The following is a 14,202-nucleotide window of genomic DNA, read 5'->3' as shown; positions in this document are numbered from 1 at the left end:
TAGAAAATGTTTCTATGCTGCACTGACCTCTCTGCATGTAGGATGGCTACAAACTTTTACACACACACACACACACACACACACACACACACACACACTGATGAAAACAGTACTAATGCCAACAGTCAGAGACAAGACACAACTCTAGATATGTAGAATAAAGCCCATAACAAAATCTTGTTTTGAAATTGACAACAGCATTTACTTTTCCCACCTATGATATTAACAATAATCCTATTATTCCATGAATAACACTGGCCAGTGAGTAATATAAAAAGCTAGTAACTATATGATTTTTAAATAGCATGTGTTATATACAGAATTCAAGATACAATGATTTAGCAGAATCTAATTATAGCAGTTACTTTCTCATTACTGGGACAAACACCTGACCAGTAGTTTATGGAAGGGAGTGGTTTATTTCTAACTTACAGTTTTCAAGAGGATGAGGTGGGGAAAGCATGGCAGGAGCAGATCACCAGGCCTCCAACCTTCACATCAGCAGGGAGAAAGTAGCAAGAATGAGCTGACTGTGGCATGTAACACCCCAAGGCCCGCCCCCAGCGACATCCCACCTCCAACAAGTATCCACCTCCCAAATTTCCAAACAGTGCCACCATCTGGGGATTAAATATTTAACTACAGGGCTAGAGAGATAGCTTAGCAGTTAAGGTGCTTGCCTACAAAGCCAAAGGACCCAGGTAAGCCCAGATGCAGAAGATGGTGTACACATCCTGAGTTTGTTTGCAGCAGCTAGAGGCACTAATGTGTCTATTCTTTCTATCTGCCTCCCTTCCTCTCTTTCTCTCTCTCAAAAAAATCAATAAGAATAACATTTAAAAATTTATTTTAAAAAGATATTCAACTACATGAGAGTATGGAAGAGATTTTACATTCAAACCACCCCACTATGCTGCTGTTGCTACAAATATTTTAAATTATGGAATTAAGGCAAATATCTTATATCTGTCTCAACTTTCCATTAAAGATCTAACTAACTACTCAGGAGGCTGAAAAGCAAGTGGATCACTTAAGCCTCCAAGACCAGCCTAGGAAACAGAAAAAGACCTCACTTCAAAGAAAATAAAAGATACCAATTAATTTAATGCACTACTTAAAAGGTTAAACTTACTGATAACAAATTTTGTTAAAAGTGTGAGAAAGAGGGTCTATGTAATTGTTCAAATAGCAAGGTAGTTTAAACATTTCAGCCTCATTCTTATTTAAGCTTGGGAGAGTTTCTGATTACAGCAGAGGGGATAAGACTCCCAGATTGTCTTCTGATCAGAGCTTGAGAAGCATCACAAACTATGTGGGACCCAGTGGAGCTTCCTCAATCCAAATTCATCTACTTCACATCTTATTCCCCTCCATGGATGGGTATGCTCTGCTCATACTTCCTCTCCCTCATCCTTCCAGCTTCCCAATGGTCTGTCCCATCTTACATCACACCTTTTCCCATCTTTCCCTTCTCCAGCTCTAAGTTATCAGCAGAGAGGAGTCCTGCTGGTGAGTTTCTAGAAACTGTGTCCAGGCCATGCCCATGGGCTGCAGAAGGCTCAGGGCTCACCATGTGGTATGTGTGTGGTGGCTGAAAGAGCCAGAAGCAGCATCAGAGGCAGAGTAAAGCCTTTCCTGTCACATGAGGAGGCAGGAGCTGTAACCACAGACCACACACCACAATGCACAAGCACTTAAAAGCACTATTTAGAGATGAGCTCCAGGACTTCTTAACTGCTTGAGTGGGTAGCTTTAGACTTGAACTGGGGCTGTTATGCTTTGTAAAACAAGTGTCTTAAATTGCTCCAGTCACTTAGGTTTTTGTATTTTTTGCCCAAGTCTTGCTCTAGGCCAGGAAGTACCTTGTTGTAATTGGGTGTTTTATTGTTGAAACTGATCCATAGATTATCTTTGTGTGTTCAATCCTTAATAAAATTTAATAAAACGAAACTAAATTAGAGATGAGCTCAAAGTAAGAGCGGTAGCAGAAGGACATATTCAAGGCAATTGATTCTGACTATATAAAATACACATATACAAAACACATCTAGAAAAAAAAAATGGAAAAAGACCAAAACCTCAAGAAAGCACCAAGTTGTAGGAATGCAAGTTACCACTACCGGTCTCTGTGGTGGTTTGAATCAGGTGTCCCTCAGAAACTCACGCATTCCTAAAGCTTGGTCCCCAGCTGGTGGCAATTTAGGAGGTGGAGCATTGCTAGAGGAGGTGTGTTGTTGGGGGCTGGACGAGAGGTGTTATAGCCAACCTTTGCTGGAGTTCTCTCTCTCTTAATGCTGTTGTCCACCTGCCATGGCAGAGATGATGTCCAGCCTCTGCTCCTGCCTTGCTCTCCCCTGTCATCATGAAGCTTCCCCTTGAGACTGTAAGCCAAAACAAATACTTTCCTCCTATCAAGCTGCTCTTACTTGGGTGTTTTGTCCCAACAATGAAAAGGTGCCTACAACAATCTCCTACATGGAGTAGGAGTAGAGACCCACAATAATGATTTTAAAATCGGACTACTTAGACCTACGGTAAAGTACAATAGTGGGAACCAGAGAGATATTTCAGTGGTTAAAGGTGCTTGCTTGCAAAGCCTGACAGTCTGGGTTTGATTCCCCAGTACCCACATAAAGCCAGATGCACAAAGTGGCTCATGCATCTGGAGTTCGTTTGTAATGGCAAAAGGCCCTGGAATGCCCATATACACACACACTCCTCTTTCTCTCAGTCTCTCTGCTTCTCTCTCAATAAATTAAAAAAAAAATTAAAGCACAAATATCATTGATTTCACTGTATCAATTTTCCTGCCTTTTGATAGCTATGCTAATACATCACACTATTCCAGTTTACAGCCCTTGCAGCTTGCTTCTCACTATAGAAACACAGTTCATAAGTGAGAGGAATGAAAATTGCTGATTTAAATCAAGTATAAAGTCAGAAAGCCACTGTGTAAATCCTAGCAGCCATCAAAAGTGTCTACCCTTGGGGGGAAACAAAGTAAGTTACAACTATATGTACCACAATATGCTTGACTAGAAGAGAAAACAGCACATCCTGCTTCATATGTAATGATCAATGAACTTAATTTTTATTATTGAGGTTTTGTTTTTTTTTCAAGGTAGTTTTTTTCAAGGTAGTCTCATTCTAACCAGGGCTGACGTTGAACTCACTCTGCAGTCCCAGGTCAGGGCGATTCAAACTCAAGGCGATTCTCCTACCTCTGCCTCCCAAGTGCTGGGATAAAAGGTGTGTGCCACCATGCCTAGCTATGAGCCTATTTTAAATCATCAAAGCTCAAAGTTCTGTACCAAAACAAACCAAAAACTGGTCACATCAGCCAGATTCAAACAAGAGCGGTGTCACTGTACTGGCAAACCCTTTTCTCTAGATAACCTCACAAAGGAAAGATCATACGGGAGTCCTGAAGATTGCCTCAGTGTCCCATCCAGAAGAATGCAAAGGTGGGGCTTGCCATCTTTTTCTACTGTGGCCACCACAGAGCCAGGTCAAGTATCCAAGCTGACTCCCACTTAACTATCAAGCTGAGCTTAGAGTGATGGGCACAGGTGAGCTGGATCTCTGGAGGTCTTTCCCTGCCAGTCTGAGATCAGAAGGTAGCCTTGCTTTATGTCATAAGCTGCAAGGACACCAGAGACAACCTCTCTTCCATCTTGTGATGCATGCAAGAAGTGTCCAGGCTTCACATCTGTGACCAACTAACTCAAAAGCATCAGAAACTTGTCACATTTAGGTACATCCATGATGGGACAATCATAGCCTCAATGGGACTGTACTGGTCATATTTAAACACAAAGCTCAGTATAACAGGGAGTGATCCTCTGTTTAGATATACCATATTTCAAACATGACCTTTTTGAGCTCTTATTTTAATTTCAACTGAGTATTGATGGATAGACCCTCAAAACCACCTGATAACATTCCACATGCATGCTGACTTTATGCTTCTGTAAGATACAAAATTAATGTGAACCACAAGTCATGAGGAGACATTATTCAGTAGCATGCATGCACAGTCAAGAGGAGACATGATTCAGTAGCACGCACTTACACACCTGATCAAGAGGAGAAACAATCCATCAGCTTGCATGCACACACAATCGTGAGGAGAATGTGATTCAGTACCACACACACACGCGTGCACGCGCACGCACACACACACACAAAATGGTCACTATCTTCAAAACTGCTTCTGACCCACACAGAAACGTCTGCACTGACATCATAGCTGCCTATTCATGTAAGTATAGACCATCTACATGACGTACAAGCTGTTCCGAACATTGACGACAAAGCCTGCTTGTTCATGTAAGTATAGACCATCTACATAATGTACAAGCTGTTCTGAACATCTCAAGATCTCTCAACTAAGGGAAATGGAGAGACACAGAAATTATGTCATGAATTCCATTACCAGACAGCAGTTTATAAAATCACAAGCCTTTTGAAATACACACCAATAATCCCTTAACCAAGCCTTCCCAATCACTAATACTACGAGACAGCAAATGAGTCCTGCCTGGAGTCCCTTCCTTTGAGGGTGGGGGACTTTTTATGAATTTGATATTTTTGTGCAACCCCATGCTTTTGAGTTTTGTTCCAAGGGAAACCATTTTGATGTTGATTTGATTTTTATTATCCACTTAAAAAAAAATCATAGTAGCAATTAGGGTTACAGTCAGTACCAGTGAAACATATGCTTTAAAACAATCTCAATGGCATGTGCTATCCCGTTCCAGAAAGAATAAAGCAGCAAATGTGGTTTTCACAGCACAGTTGCACACAATCACTGCCAAGATAGAATCTCAGAGTGTAGCTGCGGCACCGCTCAGCGCAGGTGCCTCTCCAATACGCTGCGGGGACGGGCTCGGCGCCTAGGCCCAGAGGGTGGGTGGTGAGCAGGTCACACGCCTGGTCTGTTTCCTTCTCTTTCTCACTGACCCTATCTTCCTGAGGCTCAAGGCTAAACAGACAGCATAAAGTAAGGTCATATGATATAAAAACAGGGTTGACTCCTGTCCTCCACAACATTACAGAAGATGAGGAGATGTCTTCAGGATGAAGGAGAACCCTTTATTCTAGGTCTCAGCCACACCCCGGTGTCCCTGTCAAGACAGTGCTGTGATAGAATCGTGATCACAGATTCTCTCAAGCAAACAGGCTTAAGGCCTTCAGCAAGAGCTCACGGTCCACTTCCGGGTCTCAGTGTCCACTAGTAATGACAAGCCATGGGTGATAATCTTTATTCACATCTGAAACCACATTGTCATGCACGGAACCTTCTCCGCAAACTTTGTGGAACCACTGTGATGTCAAATACTCCCCACTGCATACCCTTTTGCAAATGTGAACTGAGAACCATGTCAATTTATTACCCACTGAAACAAATACCAAAATTAAAGCTATGAAATATCTTAATTTTACCTAAATCTGTTTTAACTTTAGTTGATTGCACATGGAGACTCAACAGTAGAAAAAGTATATCCATAGGCTACAGTTAATTCCCCTTTAAATAAACAGACTTACTTCTATTAGAAGAATATGAGTCATTTGATACATATTAAATAATGGCCCGGGGAGGAAGCGAAAGTAATCTTATCACCCTTCATGTGAAAAGATTCAAATTGTGCCCATCAGAGACCACCTAATCTATTCATTTTGAGGTACAGGAAAAAAAAAAACTTGGTTGCAGTAATTATACCCACAAGGAAATTACTTCCTACTTTATCATTTCAAAATGCCAAAAGAATTGGCTTTGCTTAACAAGCATTAGTCTGAGGTAATAAAATTACCCAAGCCCCCACATAGCATCTCACTCAGGCTAGTCACACTGTTATCCCTGGTAGTGAGGCAGAGTTTTTTTAAAACAGTTTTCCATAGAAACAATTATATGATTACAAATCTAAGATATCCCATTATGTAAAACACGTGAATTTGTTGGGGGGAGGGATACTGCATACAACCCCGTGCGGAGGAAGCTCTGGCTTCCATCAAGGGCACCTGGTGATGCTCAGTGGGTTTTTGTCTTCTTGAGCATTCAGGACTGCAGGTGTCTAAAGCCATTGGCTCTGGTGAGTCACACTTGAAAAATCACTGTGCCCATCCCCTTAGAGGGGAGAGAGTGTTACCACCTCTAAGAAAGAGCTGGTCATGACCATCTTCATGAAAAGAATGAAAAAAGAAGTGGTTAAGAGGAAACAGGACAGACAATGAGTAAGCTATGAACAACTGCCCAGGGGGAAAAAAAAAAAGAACCTGGAAGATCACTTCCATGTGCTGCAATTAGACAGAGCTGCCCTTAGTAGAGAGTAGAGGAGGAACAAGCCCGAGTGGCAGCAACGCCCAGACATTCCCTCCAGTCACAGCAGGCAGAGGCAAGGTATAATAGAAGGTACAAGTACTAGAGGGCTTCTCTCTTCCCCCTTTGTCTCCTCCCCCCCACCTTCTCTCTCTCCTCTCTCTCCCTCCTCTCCCTCCCTCTCCCTCCTCTCCCTCCCTCTCTCTCCTCTCCCTCCCTCTCTCTCCTCTCCCTCCCTCTCTCTCCTCTCCCTCCCTCTCTCTCCTCTCCCTCCCTCTCTCTCCTCTCCCTCCCTCTCTCTCCTCTCCCTCCCTCTCTCTCCTCTCCCTCCCTCTCTCTCCTCTCCCTCCCTCTCTCTCCTCTCCCTCCCTCTCTCTCCTCTCCCTCCCTCTCTCTCCTCTCCCTCCCTCTCTCTCTTCTCCCTCCCACTCTCTCCCTCCCTCTCTTTCCTCTCCCTCCCTCTCTCTCCTCTCCCTCCCTCTCTCTCCTCTCCCTCCCTCTCTCTCCTCTCCCTCCCACTCTCTCCCTCTCCCTCCCACTCTCTCCCTCTCCCTCTCTCTCCTCTCCCTCTCCCTCTCTCTCCTCTCCCTCTCCCTCTCTCTCTCTCTCTCTCTCACACACACAGGATTTTTCCAGTGCAAAATAGTTTAATTTTTTTTAATTAATTAATTTATTTATTTGAGAGCGACAGACACAGAGAGAAAGACAGATAGAGGGAAAGAGAGAATGGGTGTGCCAGGGCTTCCAGCCTCTGCAAACGAACTCCAGACGCGTGCGCCCCCTTGTGCATCTGGCTAATGTGGGACCTGGGGAACCGAGCCACGAACCAGGGTCCTTAGGCTTCACAGGCAAGCGCTTAACCGCTAAGCCATCACTCCAGCCCAAAATAGTTTAATTTTTAATCTCATCAGCCAGAACACTAAAATTAATTTTAATATACATTTTAAATATGCAAAAAAAGACTAAGAGCATATAAGCCATTCTCTTTCAAAGCAATCTATAGTATTGTAGGTCAATTTCTTTCCTCTTTCTCATATTAATTATATATTTTATTTGAGACAACTTGTAATAAGAACAAAAGCAACTAACCTAGACAGTTAAAGTCAACAGATCAAATACAAATGAAATAAATAGTATTCACTGATTTTGACAATTTTTCTAATCACTGTGAAATATTTTATAGAATCATTCCCTGCACTAAAATATCATATAGGTTGAACTATGTCCTCCAAAATTTCATACACTTAATCTCTGTCTCCTGGGAGCTCCAAACATTACCTTGCATAGAAACTGGGTCATTACAGATACAATAAGTTCAAAGGAAACCAGAAGAGGGTGAGCCCCTCATCCCTATGACAGGAATATTTAAGAAAGGGGAGAATTTGAAGCTGGGGAGATGGCTCAATAAGTCCAATGACTGCTACATGAGGACCTGTGTTCAGATCCTCATCAAGCCAGTAGAACCCTGTACATTCCCATAACCCTAGCACTGGGAAGGTGGGACAGGAAGATCCAATGGGCCTGCTAGCTCAGTGGTCTAGCCACATCAGTGAGGGCCAGATTCAGTGAGAGACCTTGTCTCAAAAATAAGGTGATTGGGAAACATACCTGATAATGACCTCTACCTGTATATGTACAAACATGCATGCACACCCACACACATGTACCCACACATATATGAGCATGCATGCATACATGAGCTCACACAGGCACATACAAAAGAGTGGAGATTTGTACACAGATACGCAGACAAGCAGAATGGAGATGCAGCAGAGACTTTAATGATACTGGTAACACTGACCAATCCCAAAGATCACCTCAGACCAAAGAGAGGCATGAGACAGACCTCCACAGAGCCCTAAGATGGAGCCTACCTTGCCAGCAGCCTGACCTGACTTCTAGCCTCCAGAGCTGTGGGACAACATGTCTCTCACAGAGAAGGGCCCTGTTCGCAGAGTGGGAATCCTAAGACACTCATACAGAAAGTTTCAGAGTATATCACATGAAGCATGATACTCTGCCCACATCCTCCGAACCACCTGGCTTTTGGTATAAAGTGCTTACAAAATAACTTGTTTTCTCCACATGTCCTAGCCCTGCCAGGGGTTCTCAAGTTAGGTACTTAACTGCCCTGCCCCACAATAGGCCTCGAAACTGTGGCATGCTTCTCCACCTCCATCTGCCCATCCTCTTTCTCACATATCATGTGTAAAAGTGGGGGTGGTCAATTCAGCCACAGGCATGAGTTCTGTGTGTCAAGGAACATCCAAGCTGTATCATAACAAGAACCTGAGTTTCTCTAACTGCAAGCATCAGACAAAAAAAAAAAAAAAAAAAAAAAAAAAACACTAAGCTGGGACATTATCCCTAGAATTCCAGGCCAGTAAAAAAAAAAAAAAAAAAAGACTCCATTCTTTAAGCTAGTGCATTGTTGGGCTTCTCTGAAATAACAGGTTACTTAGCCTTCTACCCTACACAGTGTCTGCGACATGGAGCAATTCAAACATGTGCAGTAAAGGCAGCATGGAGAATCTGGGGAATACCATGAGAGGAAGGTTCCTAGAATTCTATGGGACAATCCAGTAAACAGGAAAATAAACATTTACTATGGTAGCTTTGAACTTAACACGGTGTATTTGACTATCTCATGCTCTGATTTAAACTCATTCTACTGATTCCTATTCTGAAAGATATATTTAAATAAAATTATATTTAAATAGAAATGATATATTTCTAACTTGGAAAGTTAAATAATATTTAGTACTGTGTATAATCATTTTAATATGACTTTACATACATTTTTGTGGTGTATAAAATAAAGTTATAGGAAAGTCTCACTCTCCTCCTACCCTGCCTTAGAGATAAAAACATAAAAGGACCCTTCCAGACTCAGAATGGGGTTTCAAGACCATTAGGGTTCTTGAACATGAAACACAGATACAGAGTGTTTTGACTTTCTGACTGGCATACATACCCAAGTCAAACTCAAAAGGCACTCTAATAGTCAGCACCAAAATTCTTCAACTCTGTCTCTCCCAAGGATGAGAAAAGCATTTCTCCAAGATGCTCATGGGTACACCAGGCATGGTATCTCACACCTGTAACCCCAACAGTTGAGATGCTTTGGTGGGAAGACTACCTTGAGTTTGAGGCCCTCCTGAGCTACATAATGAAACTCTGTATTGTAAGTATGAATACTGAAAACTGAAGGAGGAAAAAAAAAAAAAAGACATCAGTGAACATGAATGTGACCCATTTCTGCTTAAATCTTTCCCCAAAACGCCATTGTGGGAAACTAGCCTGCGTGCAGCAAGAGGACAGCTCCTGGAGAAGATAGCAGCGCTTCATTCTACTGCAGACAAATCCTAGTTTCTACTTCTGTCTGGTCAGAACACTGGAAATTACTCTTCAGGACATCAGATGTTTACCTTTAAGTAAGTAATTTTTTTCTGGAATGAATATACAAATGCTATAATACGGGCACCTCTCTCTCTCAAGAAGTAGAAGTGAGATGAAGATCTTTGGAGAGGACAGTAGATAATGAGGAGAACCAAGACTCATCAAGGTACTGAAAATACGAGGCTGCTAAGGGCTCAAAGCTAAATAACACATTTATTGTACCCTCCAAAGTTCAGGGCACATCACACAAGAGGGAGTAAAAACAGTTTAAGAGCCAGAGGTGAGGAACAGTACTTCAGGACACTATCCTCTGGACATGAAGCAACTGGTACGTTCATGACCTCACAGTGGAGGTTACCTCCTTAAGCTGCACACACTGTTGGGCTTATCAACATTTTGATGAAGTTGATGGAGGAGGACACACACAAAAATGAGACATCAAAGCAGAAGAGGGACCTCTTGTAAAAGGGAGGGATTCCAGATATTTGGGGTGGCATGGAAGACGGATTCAAGCACATGTTGCCACTTACACTGAGTGTGTGTATATGGCTCCCTAAAGGGTGACACATGTTGGCAACTCTGAGGAGAATCCCTGATGACCTGCCACTCCATGTTTAAACTAAGTTTTTAAAATGTCACAAGGCTGAATCATCTTTCAATAGCCATCTGTGAGATAAAGGACAATTAAGGACAATGCCTCCATGGACACTGACTCTCTGAACCCTCACAGATCTGTGGTCGCTGCTGGGTCCCCTCTTGCCTTACCTCTGTTAGCAAGCCCACCCCAGCTAAGTACCCAAGAGTTGAACACAAGCTGGAGCCAACCCGTGTCTGCTGTGGCCACATCAAGCTATCTGCCACAGCCATATCAGGGAGCCTAAGGCAGGTGAGAGGACTGATAGCCTGGAACATTCTGTTCAGCTAGAATGCTCACCACTGTTGCATTTGTAAGCCTTAGAACCCTCTCAGGAAGAGCTCCTCATGCATGGAAGATACGCAATCTTATGTCGTCATGCACTTTCCCTAGCACGAGAACCTCACGTGTCTGACATTGAAGCCTTCTAACAGTACTAGATCTTGTCTAGAATGTCCATCCCCACCCACCAAGCCAAGTGTTTCTTCACCTGACTAACTCCCACTCTTCTAAAGACCTCAAAAAGTCCTGTTGCGCTGGGGAGATGGCCCAATGCCTGGTATCTATGTTCAATGCCCACTGGGCTATCATTTTCCTGTAATCCCGTGCTGGGAGGCAGAGACCACCTCAAAACCTAAGGTGAAGGAGGACTGTGGAAGACACCTGATGTCACCCTCTGACTTCCACATGCACACACATGTATACACGCACATGTGTGTGCATGCACACCTGCACAAACATAGACTCTCCCACACACATATACATGCACACATACACATATATGCACACATAAGAGGCCCTTGCTAATCCCCTAAAATTACAGGCAAGGGCCTAACCCTCCCAAGTACCAGACTGGCCAGCTCTGAATTCATGTGACTATGTCACCAGATGTCACAAGCTACTTTAAGGCAGATCATTTGCCTGGTTCATGTGTTCAGTGTATAAGCATGTGGCAGGTAGTAGACAGATATTTTTACAATTTACTTATCATATCCTTGGAAAGAAATGCAAATGACTTTGACCTTCCCCCAAGTTGCAGATGACACAGAAGGCAAGAGAAGGATGACCCCTCAAGTGGACCTTGGCCTTGTCTGTAATCACTGCTTCCTCCCATACTGCTTCTTTCTACATGCTGTCAAACCCACCACAAGTATGGAAGCACAATCACACCAACTTAACTAGAGAAAGAAGAATGGTGTTTAAGTTATCCATTGCAAAAGATAAGGAATCTTTCTATACAAGACACTATCAGAAAGTTAGCACCTCCATCATTTCACAGTAACCACTTTCAATAGGATCTTGCCCGTCTGTCCCTTGCTATTTGTCTGGCTGGCCCAAATAGCCTCATTGTGGGTTAGAACATTCAAGAGACGGAATGAGCAAGCAAGCATCAAGGGACACCTTTCATTAATCACGTTATGCTGCCTGTGAGGGCCTGAGTCAGATGACCCCATAAACTCATTTGTTCTGAATGCTGAACGGTGGTAATTTGGGAGGTGGAGCCTTGCTGGAGGATGGGTGTTGGTGGTGGGGTGCTTAGAGGTATTAAAGCCAGTTACCCCTTGTTAGAGTTCAGCTCACTCTCTTGCAGCTCTTTTCAACCTACTTGGAAGACGGGATGTCCAGCCTCTGCTCATGCCATGGTTTCCCCCTACTGTCTTGAAGCTTCTCCTTCACTATAAGCCAAAATAAATCCTTTCCTCCCATCCACAGCTTTTGATCAAGTGCTTTGTCCCAGAATTTGAAGATAACTTCAACACTGCCCACTCTGTGCTTATCGGAACAAGGATGGCCTTAAAGGATGACCCTCCACCTCCAGGGAAGGAGAGAAGGGCACGTGTCTGGCAATGAAGGTAATCAGGTGAGAGCTGTGTTGACTGTGATATGAGAACTTAGCCTGACAGCCTTCATGGCCTCCTCACTTGTCTTGAGTGAGGGTCCCTGGAATATCTATGCCATTTTCAGCTCAACTACCAACCTTTCCTCTCTCCCACAGGGAGAGGACGTGCTCAGTGCCTCAGGTGAAAATGACTGACACAGGGATATTTCCCTCATTCTTCCCGAGCAAGACCAGAAGGAGTGCCACTTACCTTCTGAAAGAAGTCTTCCCCGCTCCTGCCTTTTCCCTCGGCTGCAGCTGAAAATAAAAACATATACATCTTAAGCACTTTTTTTCAGTTTATACATTCAAAAGAAAAAAGACCCTAGTACCATGTCTGTGAGAATCAAAAAGTGATGCGACCCTCATTTCCCCAAAGCTCAAGGCCTCCTCTGGTTTGCAAAGGAGACAAATCAATACCAAAACTGTCCAATCACTGGACGATGTAAAGACTGACAGTCTCAAGGAATTATTTCCACACTGCAGTGTAAGTGACCTCATCCTTTCCATTGTGAAAGAACTCAAGAATGCAATGATTGAAGTCATCAGCAGAGGTTGGTACACACTTCCTCACTGTAATCCATCCCAGGTACCAGGTCAACAGGTGGCTCATCCAACACAGCTTGCTAATGAGCTGGTTCAGTCTCATGCCTTTGTGAAATGAAGATCCCAACAAAAACCAGTCACCCTTGTGTTAAAAGTTTCTGCAGGGATGACCAATTGACCAGACTTCACGTGTAGAAGGAATTGGGGGGTGCTGCTGGCCTGGAGTCAAATTATCTTGGGTTAGTTTTAGTCTCCGTGATTTATTGCCCACCTTTCTGTCTGTCCTAACAGCCTAGTCACTACAGGTGAAACCTTTCAGAATATATCAATTTAACAGACCACAAGCTTCCATCAAAAGCTAAGAATGTCATCAAATAGCATCCGACGCCTATAGCACAAATGTCCCTACCTTGCTGTAACCCATCTACCTGAGGTTTCTACTAATGTATTTGAAAAGTGCCTAGACTTATAACTTTCCTTGTTGTTATTTTTTAAAAAATGATGGCTGGATAGGTGGCTCAGCAGTTAGAGGCACTTGCTTGCACTGTGGGTTTAATTCCCTAGTAACCTCACAAAGCCAGATGCACTAAGTGACACATGCATCTGGAGTCATTTGCAGTGAGGGGAAAATCCTTGTGTGCCCATTCTTCCTCCACCCCATAAAAAATGAAATATTTAAAAAAAAATCATAAAACCAGCCAGGCGTTGTGGTGCATGCCTTTAATTCCAGCACTTGGGAATCAGAGGTAAGAGGATCACCATGAGGTTTAGGCCACCCTGAGACTACATAGTGAATTCCAAGTCAGCCTGGGCTAGAGTAAAGTCCTACCTTGAAACACACACACAATCATGAACCCATTTCCATATTATGTTATTTGGGTCAAGCTGGATCTGTTTTTCAAGGTCATGTTCACTCACATATAGCTGAATAAGAATAAACTGTCCCCTATTGTCTTTGAGGTGGCTGTTGTGTTTTCTGTCAACAGTCCACAATGACTAAATACTTGCAGCTCAGTGGGCATGCTATGCTACTTTCAGCTGCTCCTTCATGCACATATCCAAGGAGAGGATGACTAACAATGGTGAGGGCCACAACCAACAGTAAATTGATGTGAGATTAAGAGGCCAAGAACAAGCTGCAGACGGCTCACCCCAGAAAGCATTTGCTCCACCAGAATAGAAACCTAAGTCCAAACTTCCAGTGCCCACACAAAAATCAGGGTGCAGCAGCACATGCTTCTAATCCCAGAAAACAGAAGCCTCTCAGGGGCTTTCTGACCAGGTAGTCTTGCAAAATCAGTGAGTTCCAAGTTCACTGAGAAAACTTGTCTCAAAAAATAAGCTGGGAAGGAACCCAACATTGATTTCTAGCCTTCACACGTACACACACCCATGCATACACAAACACATATGCTCCCATGCACA

General features: G+C 43.3%; 1 protein-coding gene across 3 annotated transcripts in view; it reads right to left on the bottom strand.

Moving 5' to 3' along the window:
• The window catches only part of Bicc1 (BicC family RNA binding protein 1), a 279,635-nt gene that overhangs the window by 169,689 nt on the left and 95,744 nt on the right, over nucleotides 1-14,202 (bottom strand). For all 3 annotated transcript variants that reach the window (XM_012948611.2, XM_045137183.1, XM_045137184.1), the window contains exon 2: nucleotides 12,443-12,489. In XM_012948611.2, coding sequence (XP_012804065.2) covers nucleotides 12,443-12,489 — 47 coding nt within the window. The remainder of the gene's footprint in view (nucleotides 1-12,442; nucleotides 12,490-14,202) is intronic.

The sequence above is a fragment of the Jaculus jaculus genome, chromosome 18, assembly GCF_020740685.1.
Source record: "Jaculus jaculus isolate mJacJac1 chromosome 18, mJacJac1.mat.Y.cur, whole genome shotgun sequence".
In the NCBI taxonomy this organism is placed as follows: Eukaryota; Metazoa; Chordata; class Mammalia; order Rodentia; family Dipodidae; genus Jaculus; species Jaculus jaculus.
The sequence above is the reverse complement of the archived record's forward strand: the minus strand, read 5'-3'. Positions and strand labels throughout refer to the sequence as shown.